The sequence below is a fragment of the Asparagus officinalis genome, chromosome 5, assembly GCF_001876935.1.
Source record: "Asparagus officinalis chromosome 5, Aspof.V1, whole genome shotgun sequence".
Taxonomy (NCBI): Eukaryota; Viridiplantae; Streptophyta; class Magnoliopsida; order Asparagales; family Asparagaceae; genus Asparagus; species Asparagus officinalis.
The window spans coordinates 122,981,873-123,000,503 of NC_033798.1; the positions used below are offsets into that span (position 1 = coordinate 122,981,873).

General features: G+C 35.2%; 2 protein-coding genes across 2 annotated transcripts; one reads left to right on the top strand and one right to left on the bottom strand.

Annotated features, from left to right (window-relative positions):
• On the top strand, positions 2,906–7,911 carry LOC109841069 (probable tyrosine-protein phosphatase At1g05000). The gene is made up of 5 exons (XM_020409932.1): positions 2,906–3,322; positions 3,409–3,502; positions 6,920–6,977; positions 7,083–7,126; positions 7,369–7,911. Exons 1-5 carry the CDS (start codon positions 3,075–3,077, stop codon positions 7,555–7,557), a joined length of 633 nt encoding a protein of 210 aa, XP_020265521.1. The 5' UTR covers positions 2,906–3,074; the 3' UTR covers positions 7,558–7,911.
• LOC109841071 lies at positions 14,035–16,474 on the bottom strand. Its single transcript, XM_020409933.1, has 4 exons — positions 15,641–16,474; positions 15,264–15,544; positions 14,799–15,159; positions 14,035–14,730 (listed from the first exon to the last, which is right to left on the bottom strand). The coding sequence occupies exons 1-4, from the start codon at positions 16,159–16,161 to the stop codon at positions 14,094–14,096; spliced, it is 1,800 nt and encodes a 599-aa protein (XP_020265522.1). The 5' UTR covers positions 16,162–16,474; the 3' UTR covers positions 14,035–14,093.

Here is an 18,631-nt window from a genome sequence, read left to right on the forward strand (position 1 = left end):
TGAAATCTAAATAATATATGCATCAAGTGCAACCGATTCTCAACACTTTTCGTAAGGTATTTGTTGTTAAAAATCCCTCACATCTTCATCGCAGACGTCACCCCAATCATATCGTATTTCATCTCTTGTTCCAAACAAGACCTGATCATCCCACAAGCGTTCATATTCATCTTGTCCCATATCGCCTCATCGTATTTCGGTGGCCTCTCATGGACCATGATGGTCTCTTCCAAATTTTGAGCACTAAGAGTGTCCTGTACGTCACTCATCCATAAACTAAAATTAATTTTGCCGTCATACTTCACCATACTAATCTTAGTGTTTTGAAATCCAACCTGAATTGTACTCGTCATCGTCTTACTGCTTTTACTAACTTCTTCTCCCATTGCAAACCACTCCAAATTGCAAAGAAATATTCAAACTTTGATAGAAATTGAGAAATTACCCAACTGAACCCTAGATAGAATTCCAACACGATCTCTTAACCACACGAGGAAAGGGAGATCTCCAACGGCGACTCAACAATGCTATCTTCACCGAAGCCTAGAACTTCAAGAACCAAGTTTTCACAATGAATCATCGCCCACCAATGCCAAAACCTTAGATCTTAAATCTGGAGCTCTGATACCAATTGTTGCGTGCCGTGCAAAAGCGTGCTCGCAAACTAAACGAGTCAGCGAGCGATGAGAAAAGAGAACTAAACCAAATACGAGTGCAATCACCAAAAATACGACACAAATCAAACCACAAACACAGATAATTTACGTGGTTCAACAAATTGCCTACGTCCACGGGGAGAGGTAAGGAGATTTTACTATATGGAAGAGAAATACAACGGATTACAACTCACACAAACTCTCACATATAACCCTAACCAAAGATCTCAACTCCCTCACAGTATCTCCCTCTCAATGTGCTCAAAAAACTCTCTTTTCTCTCTTTAATTTTCTCTGATATAATCTCTTCTAAACCGTTCCATATATATAGAAATCCTAAAACCAAAAACATATTAGGAATTCTAAAATCAAAAACAAAATAGATTAAAAATCCTAATAACATGTTATCAAAACAGATTAGAAATCCTGTTACCAAAACAGATTAGGAATCTCAATAACATGTTACTAAAACAAATTATGAAACATATTAGGAACCTGCTATCTAACCAAAGGAATGATTTTTTTATAGCACATATTAAGTAAATTATTTACCTATTCCAGTTTAGTAATCTCTGATTTATATTAATCAGTAATCTCTAATTTGAGTTCGAAACTTAGCATTTAACTATATACCCTTTCACTCCTTGCTGGGTTAATTTAGACAGTAAGGATGCTCTAATATGGCTCCCACAGTTTTGAATTCGATTACAAACGGTGTTATTATATATATATATATATATATATATATATATATATATATATATATATATATATTATATTTATATATATATATATATATATATATATATATATATATATATATATATATATATATAGCATTTAACTATATCCCTTTCACTCCTTGTGGGTAATTTAGACAGTAAGGATGCTCTAATATGGCTCCCACGGTTTTGAATTCGATTACAAACGGTGTTATTATATATATATATTATATATATATATATACAGAAAAATGGAGAAGAGCTTCTTCTCCCCGTGAGCTGATAGGTCCATGACATGTGGGGCCCCTATTAGTCACCTCGGTGTGGGGGCTCACATGTCATACACCTGGCAGCTCACGAGGAGAGAGAGAGAGAGAGAGAGAGAGAGTGAGAGATTTTTATGTCAACTTAAGTGGACCATCCACTAAATTTTCTATCCATTGATGATAACTAGGAATCAATGAATAAGAAAGTAGGTGGATGGTTCACTAGACAACATGGATCACTAGGCAACATCAATAAATAAGAAAGTAGGTGGATGGTTCACTTAAGTTGACCTAAGAATTTCATATATATATTATATATATTATATATATATATATATATATATATATATATATATATTATATATATTATATATATATATATATATATATAATATATATATATATATCCCGATTTCATGATTTTTATAAATTACTATTTAACCAAAATAATTTAAAATTACTAAATAATCTATTTTTTAATTGAAGAAATATATGTGCTTCTCTAGCTGTACCGGTCTAAGCATAAAAGCAACGAAATTCAACCTCACGTATCCACATTCTGCACTTTCTAGAGAAATCTTCTTCCAAGAAGCAACCGGATTTCTTTGTTTATTATCACCCCACCCGTCCCGAAGGAAACATCAGATTCTTCAACTTTCAAACCTAGGAATTTTGACTCAACAGCAATTATCTCTTCTCAAATACTTTTATCCTAAAAAACAAAAGTACCATTAACTCTAACCTCATTATTTTTCACCTAATTAGCTAAGAGCAGACGGTGAGAAAATAAGGGATAGAGTTGTCTATCTGTAACAAATCTCGAATTACATTCAACTCCAAAAAGATATTTTTATTTACATGACAATGATAATAGAAAAATATCTTAAGGACCCAAAATATGGGATCAAATAAGAGGACACGTGAGCTGTCCACTCCCTATTGCATAATGAGTTGATCATGCCAGCTCATTATGCAATAGAAGGGATATATATCATATTTTATGTCCCTGTAGCAACGCTCATGATAATAAACTTAATAGGAGACTAGTGGCGCATGGCTAAAGAAGTCCACGTTCAATCAACCAGTGTTCAAAAAATGTAAGTAGAACCCAAATTTCTCCATCTCTCTCTGATACTTTATTTAAACTACAATTAACTCTAATCCCATTACTCAGTCGCCCAATTAGCGAAGGGTCGGTTCTTTTGAACGCACACGAGCTGTTTGTTTAAACGCCAAAACGAAACCAAAAGACGACAGAGAGACGCAACCGCTTTCCTTTAATAAACAAATAGCTCCAAAAATAGGCAACCGAATATTCCCAGAATGTTGATTCATTATTCTCTCTCTCGAGTTAACCCCTGTTCCCTTTAATTACCCCTCTCTCTCTCTCTCTGTGGATTCTAAAATCCTCAGAATTTCGAGGATATACGATGAAACTCGACATGGGTAATGAGAAAAGGCGCGAGATCGAGAGTGATGACGACGACGACGATGTGGTCATTGATAAATCTTGTTACCCTTCTCTCGGCGGTGAGCTTACCGCCACCTCTAGAGATGGGGAGGAGCTCTTCGTACCTCCATTGAATTTTGCGATGGTTGATAATGGGATTTTTCGCTCGGGGTTCCCTGACACTGCTAACTTCAGTTTCTTGCAGAGCTTGAGGCTGCGCTCGATTTTGTGGGTGTTTTTGGTGATTTCTTTTGTTGTAGGATTAAAAAAGTTGAGATTTTGATTGAGTTTTTATTGTGGGTTTTTGATTGTAGGTGCCTTTGCCCGGAGCCGTACCCGGAGGCGAATAACGAGTTCTTGAGGGCAAATGGGATTAGGCTGTTTCAGTTTGGGATTGACGGGTGCAAGGTAATCGTTATTCGTTTTTAATCCTATGGGTGTGTTTTTATGTGGAATTGTTCTGTTTTTGGGTTAGATTTTGGCTTGCTTTTGTTAATGCTAGTCCTCGAATTCAATGGAATGTTGTTGGATCATGCATGTCTCTTACTTTTATTGCTCAAGGTAAGCGAACACATGAATGTTTTATATATCATTGTTTTCTTTATAGAGAATAATGTTGTTTATGGCAGTTGTGAATTTCGAATTTCTAATGAATCATTTTAAATGAGACCTAAAACTTTTTAACTTTATGTATCTTTTATCGCTGAATCTCATTGAAGCTCACTAGTTACCTCGATCTTTTTTTGTTTCTCGATGTTCTCCTAGTTACATTTACTATGCTGTGACTAGCATTTGCGAATTCGCTATGATCTCATACATAGGATTAGGATTTAATAGTCTTTAAGTAAAAAATATGTCTACGGGAATTGTGAAAACATACATATGAACTTACGATTTAAATTATCCTTATTGTAGCTAAGAATCATAAAGAAGGTCTAATGTAGAAAAGCAAGCACATGTTTGTGATATCAATGTAGACAAGGGAACAAATGAGGATAGAATACAATGAATTAAAAAAAAGATGGCTTTCAGCTATTATATGTTTACAAATAGATATTAATACATACATGACCGGACAACCAAGTGAGGTGACATGTAGAGCATGTCACGGCTTAAATCCAATGGACGCAAAATAGGATTACACTGAATTCCAGTCTGGCGATTAACAATTTTTCTGTTTAATTTTGTCTTTTCTATTCCAGACTTGAGACCAATGATTCTTATGGATTTAAGGAGAACTTAAAGGGAAAAAATGGATTCAAGGGGAAAAAAGATTCTTATGTTTAGTACTAGTAGCAGTGGATCAGCATCTCATAGAATTTTGGGAAAAAAATCCTTAATCTAACCCGGATTTGGAAAGAACCCTGCTGGAGTGCAAAGTGGTGGAATTTTCAAGGAAATTGCATTCTATCTCTACATTTTTGCGACAGCATAACACAGTGGAACACACTTATATTGTTTCGTCACATGGTTGGATAGGTTATGTCAATTAGTAAATTGCAAGGAGCATTCATCAACTAGTCATCAATTTTAGACTTAACAACATGCTACAACTTAGAGTGCCTCCTTTGAGATTCATCCACTACTCGTGGCCGTCATTTGAGAGATGTTGATATGAACCTCCAAGTATTCCAGTTTCTGTTTTAGTATCAAATAAATGGCTTTTGATATGTAACATAGACATTGGAATAATTATTTGAATGTGGTACTTAATGGGCTGGTGCACATATTATTTGAAAAGTTGAATTTGATACGTAAACTGAAGGTGGTGGAAATATATTGGTTGGATGAACTATATTGGTTCTTTTCGAGATTAAACATAAGACGGAAACATGGACAGAGTATGGAATGTATGTTAAAGTGGAGTGATTGAATGGTATGTATATAAACTGTTGATATGCTGCATTTGCAACATATTGTGAAGTTATCTAGTGTTGAATGAAATTTGAGAACTTTTTGTAAGAATGCAAGCTTTGAATGCACACAGCATTAAACGAGAGGGTTGAAAAAGCTCTGTATAGAGAATCAGTTTGTTGTTGTCTTCCTAGTGCAACTTAAGGCAACACGTAGTGATTAAATCAGCCACAACGTTTATAGTGTCCCAAAAATAAGGAGGAAATATCTGAACCCTTAGCTAGCATTTGAACTTTGGTTACTTGGTTGATTTGGACCTTCTTGGGATTAGTTTGGTTAGGTTTAATATCCTTTATTTGGAATTCTAGGAATAAGGTTGTTTTTTAATTGTTTGATTTGGGAAGATTAGATTAAGCTTCTTTATTTTTAGTTATGCTTATTGGAGTTGATATTTATATGGAGCGATAAGGATTTGAGAGTTGGTTTCGGAGTTAAATTGCAATTTATTTGCACCATTTTTTTCCCTTTGAACCTATGATGAATATGGCATGCACCTTCAATTTCTGGATGTTTGTAAAGCTTTTTGTCCTTGCATGTCTGTAGGAAGTTTGTTGTTTGTGGGCTTTGCTTTCGTTTGAGACAATTTTTCATTCTGCAGAAAATCGTAGTTAATTCATAATTCTGAAGCAGGATCCAGAAGTAAGGACGCCCCTTAAAAGTTATTATTCCAATGGGAAAAATGTCCGATATTAGGCCAAAATGTTGATCCCCATAAATAATTCTAGTATTGGTAGGATTTGTTCCATCTAGGTGATGGATAATAAGGCCTCTAATCATTCACCCGCTTTTCTATTTTTGTTTCTTTTTCTTATTTCGGTTAGTTTGTAGGCAGTAGGCTTAATTTGATTGCCCATAAAAAAGTTGCGAGATGTCACAAATTCTGGCAAGTTGATCACAATGTTCTATCATAAAATTCTGATCGCCATTAAACAATTTGGGGATTTAGGCTGCTTAATCCAAAATATATTAGACAGTAAATGTGATATGTGAATATGTTTCATGCTGAATTAATGATGATAATGGCATGTCTGCCCTTCTATTAAAGCCGGTTGGTGCATTGAATTGCCGTGGATATTGTCAACAGACGATTGCGACACAGCAACTGGATTCTGGGGCCCATTTTATCACAAAGCCGTCCATAAATTGCTTGTCTTTCATTAGTCAATTTTGGTTCTGTTTATTATACAACTAGTGGCTAATTGAGGATTTGCTGGAAAAGGGGCTGAAACCATCCAAATTCTTGTTCTCAGATATATTGCTTTTAGATGCCATTTTGATTGGCATCATCTTTCCTTTAACCTTTTGGTGTACTTTAGCTATAGGGTTAAATATTCTTCACTGTTCAGAGAGTTATGTAATAGTTATAGGTAAACAATGTCAACTTGCAGAGATTATGTTCAGCATAGAAATCACAGCCAAAATAAGACGATTCCGTTAGTCTTCTATTGATTGAGAAAAGAATTACTTACTGTTTCAGTAGCTTTATGGTATGAGAAGCTGCGGTTTCTTAAGGTTTATTATCTAGCCATTCAAAATTTTGTTGTTGTACTTGATCATTGAAAAAATGTTATACTATTAGCCCAAAAGCTGAAAGATTTATAATGGCAACATTTCTCAAACACCCTGGTGTTGCTGCATCAGATGAACTCTTATTCAGAATCTCAGGGAGACTTGCAGCGGTATCTAAATGTTTTGGGCCTCCATGTCACTTAAATTGGCATAGTTACTACATTGAGTATTTTCTCTCATAGGTTATATCGCAATGCTAGTTCTACATGTGGAGTTAGGCTTTGCTTATTATTCGTAAATTTAGGTCAAGGTTACAGTTTCTTAACATTATATTTTGGTGTATGCTCAATTCTATTTCTCATTTTCCATTTGCCAGTTAACTGAAAGCCAACATCCTTGCAGGAACCTTTTGTCAACATCCCAGAAGATACAATTCGCGAGGCTCTTAAAGTTGTCCTTGGTATTATTATTTATACATAAGCTCAATTTGTTATTTCCTTAATAGTTAGAATTAACACGGTTCCCTGCATAGTATCCTAGATCTAAGAACTTGTTTCTGATGCAGATGTTCGTAACCACCCTCTGCTTATTCACTGCAAAAGAGGAAAGGTAAATCTTTAAAGCTCAAAGAACGAATTCAGTAGTCCTGGTCTATTGCATTAATGGTGCACTATAGAAATGTCAACCTCTGGGTCAATGCACAAATCATTTAAGTTTATTAATCAATCAATTGACATCTCGTTGGTTTAACACTATTGCAATGGACTGGGACATTGTATATTGTCTCTTAATGTCTCACATAAATTAAACTTTAAATTTAGTACTGACCCAAGAATATGAAATTTCATCAGCATCGAACCGGTTGTTTGGTTGGATGTTTAAGAAAATTACAGAAGTGGTGTCTTTCTTCAGTATTCGATGAATACCAGCGTTTTGCTGCTGCAAAGGCTAGGGTTTCCGATCAAAGGTTCATGGAGCGTTTCGATGTCTCCAGTTTGAAGCATCTTTCGACTTCATTCTCAGGTTCACAGTGCTCTTAAGAGTTAGTTTAAAACGGCTTACTTTTCTTGTTCTGGAGAGATTTCAGGTTTTTCTGTCGGGAAAGATTTTGGGCTTCTCCTCTTAAGTGCTCATTTTCATGGGCATAGAAATAAGATAGAAAAGGATCCCGTTGTGATATGGGTATGAAGTTTGTACTATATGCGTTACGAATCGCAAGGTGCTTGCTTTTGTAAGATCCCCTTGCATTAATAATCTTTCGTTCGAAGCTGTTTACAGGTGGGCAAACTTGCGTTAGCCGACTTTTAGTTAATTTGTTTTACAGAATATGCTCAACATTCATTGAACAAGCGTACATCGTTTCTTAAATTGTGGATATCCGTGATTGCTGTCAATTACTTACGCCAAAACGTAAATGTGGACATGTTGGACATATTGATCGTAAACATATATCGCGGCATCAAAGTCTAATTAGCGCGATATTTCATTCCTTGGGTTTGCTTCTTGCAGAATTTCGTAGAATATGCAGTCTGAGATGAGGGTTTCGATACTTTTAAAGGTACTGTGTTGTATTTTTGGTTAGGACTTCTCATTGTTGTTGCTATATCAACTGCAATGTGGACATTTACAATGTTGTTAACATTTGCTGTTCCTGTAGCTTGTACGTATATCTTATCATGCATGTTGATTGACACTGATATATTAGGTACATTATCATGTATGTTGATTGACAATAGTTTGATCATATTGGTGATTGGGGGATACAATGTTGACTGCAGTTATAGCTATATACTAAATTGTACTAATTTAGAATCAAGCGTTATAGTTATATACTAATTGTACTACTTTAGAATCAATAGAAAGATATGTGTTGTAATCTCCTTCCTGTATATATGACTTACCGCGGGTGCTCTATAGGATTTTTTTTTTTGTTTTTTGTTTTTTTTTCCTTGTTATATCTCATCAAATTGGCAGTAAGGGGTATTTATTATAAAGACGAGAGATGGAAGTTGGAAATATCACGCATCAATTGTTTTTCTTTGGTTGCATAATAAGTAGGTACATCTTGCAATTCTGATTTTAAATTGTTTGTTACGTATATCACTTAATTTATGTATCTTTTACGAACAAACGCTTTAACATCTAGGAGATATATCAGACACATTTTGTACGGACAGATCATTATTGGACTGATGCAAGGTTTATGATATTCCAAGATTATATCTCCGTTTGTAGTTTGGCACTTCTACTGTGATACTCTCATTTGAACTGAACAGGGTTCAGCCATAATTACCATTATATTGTATTGAAAACATTACTGTTGGTTCGGAAAAAATTCACTGTCCTGCGATCACCAACGATTTCAGGATTTTGTCTTGTTTACTTGTATTTTTATTGAGTTTTTTTTTCATATTAGCCCCCACGTCGACTTTATTTTGATATTGGTCCCCCAAATCTTTAAGTATTTTGATGTTAGTTCTCCCAACTCTTCATCTTCACATTTTGAAATTAGTCTGCCAAAACCTTTTAAGTGTTTTTAAATTAGTCCCCCAAATCTTTTCAACTTGTTTCTAACTAAAGAGACTAATTTCAAGACAATTTATAAGATCTGGGGGACTAATATCAAAATGCGAAAGATGTGGGTGGCTAATATTATTAAAAAAAAACCCTTTTTTCCCTATAGGAGACTAGGAGTGCAAATTTGGTGCATTCCCCTAGCAAAGAGGAAGCGGTAAGAAAAAGCCATGAAAGAAGTTAAAAGAACAAAGAAGAAGCAGTTTAGGTAATTATGAATAATCATGATTGAGATCATTTCGGAAAGGAAAAGTGATGTACATTATCCTACACCTTCTCAAGATTTTATCGTCAAATGAAAGAAACTTGCTTTACAAAATCAAGAGCTTGTTCGCTTTGGTACCATAAAATAATAAAATTATGTTTCATGAACCATCAGAAGTTGCTTGTACCAATGATTGCAATATATCCACTCTCCTCCCAAAAATACTTTATTCACCGCAATGAAATATTTGCAATTTCACAATTCGGTTATCAATGGTGACGATAATAAGACTGTCCTTTTGTCAATCCCATGTTTTTTAAATAACAATAACAACAACAAAGTCTTTTATTCCACATATATGGGATTGACTACATGAATTATATTATCCTATTTTGTTCTAATACGGGTCACCTCTATTGCTAAGTGAATCATAATCATATCATTCTTAATTGTTTCTACCAAGTTTTTTTAGGTCTGCCTCTAGATCTCTTTACTCCATTAACTATAATTTTATCATTTTTTTCTAACTGATATACTAAGAGGACTCCTTTGTATATAATCAAAACTACCTTAATCTATTCTCTTTCAGCTTATCCTAAATAGGAGAAACCTATATTTTACTATGGATGTACTTATTTTCTATATTATCTTTTAGTGTATACCTACAAGACCATTACAACATTCTCATTTCTACTATACTCATTTTTTTTACATATCTTTTTGTAATTGTCCAATATTCCAATCTACGAAGCATTGTTGGTTTTATTATTGTCCTATAAAATTTTTCCTTGTATTAAGTGGAAATCTTTGTTGTTTTTGTATGTTTTACTCTCCTCGATATATATTTTATATTTTTTATATATATCAGCCTATGCTTTCATTCCATCCTATGATACGGTTAACTTGTGGTTACTTTCATAGAGGCTATTAATTATTTTAGATTATGGACACCAAACTTTTGGTACGCCTTCTTAGGGAAAAGAAAATTTTAAAAATACAAAATAAAGTGAATATATCCACCAATCTCTCATCGGTATTAGGTGATTATGATTGAAATCCATTTTGGAAAGCAAAAGGAATTCCAATCAAAGCTTCACATAATCACTTGTGTAAGTAAAAGGCACAATATGCTGCACATAAATTAGTTTTGTACCCTCCTTGGGAAATGACAGCAGGAGAGCAATAATGAACAATCCACTTCTGACCTAAATTATAATTGAGTTTGGATAAATTTAGTTTAACCAATTTAGTTTAACCCTCTCATTTGTCATTCGATCTTGAAGAAATCCATCTATGAAGAAAATCCTAATTCTTTCCTTCTTTTTTTCTTAGCTCTAACCTTTAGGTCCAGCAGATATTTGTAATAACTAAATGGCTTCGTGGCACTTTAATACCCTATAGTTTCCCTTGTGTTGTACTTATATACCCTCACTAATTTTTGACTAACACTTATATAGCTCAAAGTTTTTTAAACTTGCACTCGCATACTTTCACTTTTTTTGAAGCACTTATATAACCTAAACTTTTAAATATCCTCAAGTATGCATAATAAAGAGTATTGATGTGCAAATTTTAAAAATTTTACAGCATTTAAAACTCTAAGATATTTTAAGCACATGTTTTAAAAACTTCAGAGTTATAAGTGCTGCTGAAACAAGTGAGGATATTCCACTAAAAAAAGCGAGAATATGTACTTGTAAGTTTTAAAAACTTAAGGGTATATAAGTGCTATTAAAAAAACTTAGGATGATGTGACTCATTTTTAAAGAAGAGATGAGATGAGATGGATAATATGACTCATTTTTTGTGTTTGGTTTATTCTTAAAAGTAAGTAAGAAAGAAAAAGATGTGATTAGATGAGTTGTCACCATATTATTAGATGCGTATGTAATTTTTTTAAGATAAAATTAGATAAAAATTAACTTTTAATAATTTCCGGGTGTTATTTACTTTTCTTTAATTTTAGGTACCAACCAAACAGTCCCTTAGCAGAGCTCTTACCAAAAGTACAAAATACCCTGGAAAACCCACTACACTGACAGAGGGTCCCACAGTCAATTCCCTAGATCACAGGCCCCAAGTCCCACGGCTCTTTATTGGACGTCTAATCCCAGCTCACGAGATCTCACCCTTCACCCGTGCCTCCGGCCCCGTGAGATATCTCGACTCCCCCCTAGAATCTAGGGGTTTTCTGCTATTAGTCCCTCGAGTCTTTAACATTAACAAAAATCATCGACACGGGTATTCCTCTAATAACTGAAATTTCTATTAGATCCCCAGTTCTAATATAGTGCTTCAAAGCAAGAGAAAATGACTAACCCCCTCTTAAAATATTGTCTAATACTCAACTTCATCTCTAAAATATAAATTCACTTATTATCCCTTTACACTGTTTGTATTTGTTCGATGTGATAAATTCATGATCCAACAATCAAATATTTAACGGGTAAATGTGATAGTGTTTTTTTTACTTCCCTTTTATTTACTACAATTCAAAATTTGATTTACCGATTCTAGAAAAGGATAAAGGGAAAAATGTGTCCAGGCCCCAAAAGCAGAATGTTCATGTGACCCGCCCCCTTGTATTTTGCCCCATGTGATTCAGCCCCAAAAAGTACCATTTAATATTTTAAGGCCCCTCCACGTCAGCAGTATAAAAAAAGAGATTGTATTTTGAAAAAAAACCCGAAATTACCCTTCCACTTATCTTCCCTAGACGTCTGGTCCCCAAACTACATGGAAAGTCACGCCCATTAATGCAATCTGATGGAAAAAATAGAGGGAAATTTCCCGCCCTTTTTTGAACTCTATCATGAGCAATAACTCATGTTAGTTCTAAGTTATTTAATGTTAGTTCTAAGTTATTTAATGTTAGTTCTAACTTATTTTATGTTAGTTCTAATTTAGTTCTAATTCATGTTAGTTCTAATGTTAGTTCTAAGTTATTTAATGTTTGTTCTAACTTATTTTATGTTGTTCTATGTTAGTTCTAATTTAGTTCTGACTTATTTAATGTTAGTTCTACTTCCAGCTAGTGTTGGTTCTAATATAAGCGTTAGTTCTAGTGGCTATATTAGTTCTAATTGAGCTCCTGTTAGGACTGACACGATACCTGTTAGAATTGATACTGGAGAAGCTAGAACTAACACATCATCAAGTAGAAGTAATATGACATTTAGACCTAACAATTACGCTGGAACTAACGACTTAAATAAATTAGAACTAACACGATACCAGTTAGAACTAACACTAGAGAAGCTAGAACTAACACATCATTAAATAGAACTAACATGGCGTTTAGACCCAACAATTACGTAGAACTAATGACTTAAATAAATTACAACTAACACGATATCTGTTAGAACTAACACTAGAACTAACACATTAAATAAATTAAAACTAACACGAGCTGGTAAAAATTAGAACTAACCACATTAGTTCTAATTTATACAAAGTTAGTTCTATTTTATAACAAGTTAGTTCTAATTTTATACCATGTTAGTTCTAATTTTATGCCACGTTAGTTCTAATTTATGCCAAGTTAGTTCTAATTTATACAAGTTAGTTCTATTTTATAACAAGCTATCTCTAAATTATACAATGTTAATTCTATTCTGGAGCGTGTTAGTTCTAATCTATACCATGTTAGATCTATTCTGTAGCGTGTTAGTTCTAATCTGCACAGTGTTAGTTCTATTCTGTAGAGTGTTAGTTCTAATCTGCACAGTGTTAGTTCTATTCTGTAGAGTGTTAGTTCTAATCTGCACAGTGTTAGTTCTATTCTGTAGAGTGTTAGTTCTAATCTGCACAGTGTTAGTTCTATTCTGTAGAGTGTTAGTTCTAATCTGCACAGTGTTAGTTCTATTCTGTAGAGTGTTAGTTCTAATCTGCACAGTGTTAGTTCTATTCTGTAGAGTGTTAGTTCTAATCTGCACAGTGTTAGTTCTATTCTGTAGAGTGTTAGTTCTAATCTGCACAGTGTTAGTTCTATTCTGTAGAGTGTTAGTTCTAATCTGCACAGTGTTAGTTCTATTCTGTAGAGTGTTAGTTCTAATCTGCACAGTGTTAGTTCTATTCTGTAGAGTGTTAGTTCTAATCTGCACAGTGTTAGTTCTATTCTGTAGAGTGTTAGTTCTAATCTGCACAGTGTTAGTTCTATTCTGTAGAGTGTTAGTTCTAATCTGCACAGTGTTAGTTCTATTCTGTAGAGTGTTAGTTCTAATCTGCACAGTGTTAGTTCTATTCTGTAGAGTGTTAGTTCTAATCTGCACAGTGTTAGTTCTAATCTGTAGAGTGTTAGTTCTATTCTGCACAGTGTTAGTTCCGTTCTGTAGAGTGTTAGTTCTAATCTGCACAGTGTTAGTTCTATTCTGTAGAGTGTTAGTTCTAATCTGCACAGTGTTAGTTCTAATCTGTAGAGTGTTAGTTCTATTCTGCACAGTATTAGTTCAAGTCTGTAGAGTGTTAGTGCTATCCTGTAGAGTGTTAGTTCTATTCTGTAATCTGTTCCGATCCAAGTCAGTTCTGCTTCTGCACATGTTAGTACTATCTGATACCAAGTTAGTTCTATTCTTTGGCTTGTTACTCCTAGCCCCTCGAGCGCATCGAATAACTGAGATGTTAGTTCTATTCTTTTAAGCGTGTTAGGCCTAATATGATAGTTGTTTTGTTACTTACAACTTTTTATCTAGTGTAAGCTGATGTTAGTTCCCGATTAACAAAGAGTAAACATTCAATCGGAAAAAAACAAAATATTTGTTGCATACTGGGACGAAAACACTTCAACATATCAAACACTTAGTCAGCTATAGATTCATTACATGTTTTACGGTTATGACCTTCCATATGACATCGAGAACATTTTACTGGCCGCGTGTAAACAGTTCTGTTGTTGATACGCCTGGTTTTATTTCTCCCTTTCCTTTTTGTTGTAAGTGGAGGTAGGATCTGTATCTCATCCCTTGGCACGATGCGCTTCTCAAAGTCAGGGATAGGGTAGAGGATTGGCTCGTAGCTCTTTTTAAAGGCTTCAACCGTCATAAACCAGTCACAGAACTGGTAGACATCCCTTTTCATAAACATAATGGATGCGCATGCATGTTTGCAAGGGACACGGGTTACATCCCACCCACGGCAAGTGCATGTTTTATTGTCTAGATCCACTTGACAAGATCTATGGGATTGTACCTCAAATAATCCTGTGTGGGACTGACGAACCTCCAATGGACGACCATTTTCCATGTTCTCTTTGAGAGCAAGTTCAGCTTTGGGGCAAAGAAATTGATTCCAACTTTCAGCCATGGTTCGTCGCTCATTCATACGAACCATAATCTGTTTACGTATGTGCTCTACCAGTTGAAGTATCCGTAGTAGCCTAGCCTCATGTATCCATTTGTTGAATGACTCTGCAACATTTGATGTAACGTGACCATATCTGAAACATAATAGGGAATTCGTCAAGCGGCTTATAATAGTCATGTAATGAAATAGCTTATAACTTACCTAACTCCAGGGAAAAACGCATTGGCCCAGTTTTCTGGAGCGTAGTTCATCACAATATTGTAAGCTCTTTCGTCAACCAGTCTAATGTCGTCCATGTAATCGTTCCATTCTGCTCTAGTATATTTGTAACAGGCAGATTGCAATAGATTACCCAAGATCTGAGTATCTTTTGATTTGAATCCCAAATCCTTCAACTTTGTCCTGAAGTTCTCAACTAGATGCAACACACATCGAGAGTGTATAGAATCTGGAAAAAATTCTCTAACTGCTTCTCTGATCCCCTTATCCGCATCTGAAATTATCACTAGCTTGTGTGGAGGGTTGTATGGATCTGGCCTTTCATAGAGAATAGACCACAAACCTACAAAGAGTTGTGGTTACCATACACGAATTAGAGTTAGCAATGAATGAGCTAGAATTATCATAACCTGCAACAGAACTAACATGGCTAGGGATAGAACTAACCTTGTAAGAACCACTTCCAGTTAACATTATTTTCCTGATCGCATATACAATACGCCAATGGAAATATCCCCTGATTTCCATCATATGCTACGGCGCTTAGGAGTATGCCTTTGAATCGATCTTTAAGAAAGGTACCATCCAAAAATAAGAGTGGTCTACAGCCGTATAAAAAACCATTTATGCAGGCGGCGTAGCATATGAATAACCTTGTAAACCTCCCCTCATTTTGTTCAACATGAATATAGCTACCTGGGTTTGTCTTCTTGACCTCTTCTACATACCTAGAAAATTGAAGATTAAGCGTTAGTACCAACATTGAAAAATTAGTATAATCGACCCTAATCCCCTCATTTTGTTATATATCATCTTCTATTTACCATCGTAATTGATCGTAGGACTCATGGGCATCACCATATAATTTCTCTTGTGCTCTTTCTTTACCCCACCAAATCTTACTATAATCGACCCTAATCCCATACGAGCTTAGAAACTCCTTTTGAACGTCAATAGGCCGTATATCCGGTCGAACCTTTAACGTGGGTTGTAATTGGGTAGCAATGAATCGCCTTGAGGCTCTAGATTGACCAGCATTATTGCCATGCTGCCCACAACTGTGATTGTCCACAAACCTTTTGATTTCAAGTCTATTATCATTTTTCGGTGGAGAGGCAAATAACATCCACGGACAATTTTTTGCTGCCTTAAACCGACAAAACACTCGAATACGCTTCGGTTCATTCTTCCCAAACTCGTATTCGAATTTTTTTGCCATGGAGTAGTATAGCAAGGCCAATCTTAACTCCTTCGCACTTTCAAATCGTTGTCCCTCACCGGTTAAAGCTGTGTGCCACCAAGCAGGAATCCTCTCTGATCTGCTAATCATGTCATCAATCGTCATGACATCATCTCCGGAAGGATTGTCATTGGGATTCTTATCTGGAACACTTGTGGTCAACAACGCCGACGGGCCACAGTCTACACTTTTTGATTTCAAACTGCACAAATAATAGAAGTATCAACAGATAATAGCAAAAGCTAAAAAGCAAAAACGACAATTGCTTGCTGTTAGAATCAATTAGAACTAAAAGAACTAACAATATAACCATTAGAGCTAACAGTGCATTGATTAGAACTGACATAATAGCTATTAGAACAAACAATATAGCCATTAAAGGTTAGTTCTAATTTAACGAAGTTATTTCTATTTTATAACAAGCTATTTCAAAATTATAACATGTTAGTTCTATTCTGTAGAGTGTTAGTTCTAATCTGCACAGTGTTAGTTCTATTCTGTAGAGTGTTAGTTCTAATCTGCACAGTGTTAGTTCTAATCTGCACAGTGTTAGTTCTATTCTGTAGAGTGTTAGTTCTAATCTGCACAGTGTTAGTTCTATTCTGTAGAGTGTTAGTTCTAATCTGCACAGTGTTAGTTCTATTCTGTAGAGTGTTAGTTCTAATCTGCACAGTGTTAGTTCTATTCTGTAGAGTGTTAGTTCTAATCTGCACAGTGTTAGTTCTATTCTGTAGAGTGTTAGTTCTAATCTGCACAGTGTTAGTTCTATTCTGTAGAGTGTTAGTTCTAATCTGCACAGTGTTAGTTCTATTCTGTAGAGTGTTAGTTCTAATCTGCACAGTGTTAGTTCTATTCTGTAGAGTGTTAGTTCTAATCTGCACAGTGTTAGTTCTATTCTGTAGAGTGTTAGTTCTAATCTGCACAGTGTTAGTTCTATTCTGCACAGTGTTAGTTCAAGTCTGTAGCGTGTGATGGCTTGTTAGTTCTATTTTATTACACGTTATATCTAATTTATACCACGTTATATCTAATTTATGTTAGTTCTAATTTAAACCACGTTATAAACCTAATTTATACCATGTTATATCTCATTTATACCAAGTTAGTTCTATTTTATAACAAGTTAGTTCTAAAATTTTAACCAAGTTTGTTCTAATTTATACCACCTTAGAACTAACATTGGGCTCTTTGTTAGTTCTAGCCATTAGAACTAACATTCCAGCCCTTAGAACTAACATAACAGCCCTTAGAACTAACATTTATAGTTCTAATTTTCCTTGACCCCCCTTTCAAATTCACAGGTTCTTAGATTCTTTAGTCGACTTTTAATCACATTATCTTCAATTTTTAGCTAAATGTCGATATGTCTGAAGATTCAATGTGAGCTTTTGAATTTCTGCTGTTAATCTCTTATACAAAACTCTGTCAATCACCAAATCACACAAGAAAAAGGCATTAAAGAAAAACCCAAACTGCTGTTCAAGAATCCAAGGAGATCTCATTTCAATTAAATGAAAGAGAAAAACTACAAAAATCCAATATCGATTCCCTTCATAAATTACAAGAAAACAAGAGCACTATCTTGATTAAGACATTGATTTGGGTAAAGATATTCCGTAACCTAGAAAGGGGAGAACAACGATGCATCAGACCAAAGCCCCAGGCTCCGTCAGCTCGCGGGTCCCCGGACCATGTTCCGTGTTTGTTGTTGAACCCGCGTTCACGAGCTGTTTCTAAGATGACTCCCCGACCTCCGACTCCATGACCACCGTCCTCGCCTTCGCCTTCCACGACTTCCTCAGTCTGATCATTTTCAGCGGCCATGACGGAAGTGAGAGAGAAGGAGAAGCTGAGAGATAGAGTGGAGAGAGAGAGAGAGAGAGAGAGAGAGAGAGAGAGAGAGAGAGAGAGAGAGAGAGAGAGGGGGAGATGGGATGGGGTTAAAGGGATGGGCGCAGTTACCAAGCTCAATCAAATAAAAGGGTAAATTTGTAACTTTTGTTGGGTTTTTCTCAGGATCTGGTACTTTGGGGCCTTAACACAAATACAATGTGTATTTAGGGCTGAATCACATGGGGCAAAATACAAGGGGGCGGGTCACATGAACTTTCTGCTTTTGGGGCCTGGACACATTTTTCCCAAGGATGGGATAAAAGATAAATTTTATGGAGGAAATTAGTTGAACCTTTTTGTTGGGCTGAAGGGAAAAGAGAAGAATCGATAAGAAACCAAGAAAAAAAAATGCGATGGTACGATGATCAAGCTGTTAAATATTTGATAGTAAACTCACGGAATTATAACATTGAATACATCCGCATAGTATAAAGCAGTAATAAATAAATTAATATTTTATGGGAAAATTAAGAGTTGGACCATACTTTGGAAGAGGATGATAAGTAAAATCACTCGGGAACTTAGCAGCAATTTCAATGATGTGAGGAAATAATTTATACAAAATGGAAGGTTTGAGAGACTTTATTGAAAAATTCCAAATCTGAACCCCCTTCTCCCCCAACTCCCAACTTCCTAAATCCCTAACTCCCGCCCTCTCTCTCTCTCTCTCTCTGCACTTTTC

Coding starts and splice junctions, on each gene's coding strand:
- LOC109841071 (XM_020409933.1), bottom strand. CDS start 16,161: ATGACGATTGATGACATGATTAGCAGATCAGAGAGGATTCCTGCTTGG. Junction 15,545..15,640: donor TCCTACGATCAATTACGATG/GTAAATAGAAGA, acceptor TCAATTTTCTAG/GTATGTAGAAGAGGTCAAGA. Junction 14,731..14,798: donor GCGTTTTTCCCTGGAGTTAG/GTAAGTTATAAG, acceptor ATTATGTTTCAG/ATATGGTCACGTTACATCAA.
- LOC109841069 (XM_020409932.1), top strand. CDS start 3,075: ATGAAACTCGACATGGGTAATGAGAAAAGGCGCGAGATCGAGAGTGAT. Junction 6,978..7,082: donor GGCTCTTAAAGTTGTCCTTG/GTATTATTATTT, acceptor TTTCTGATGCAG/ATGTTCGTAACCACCCTCTG. Junction 7,127..7,368: donor TTCACTGCAAAAGAGGAAAG/GTAAATCTTTAA, acceptor AAATTTCATCAG/CATCGAACCGGTTGTTTGGT.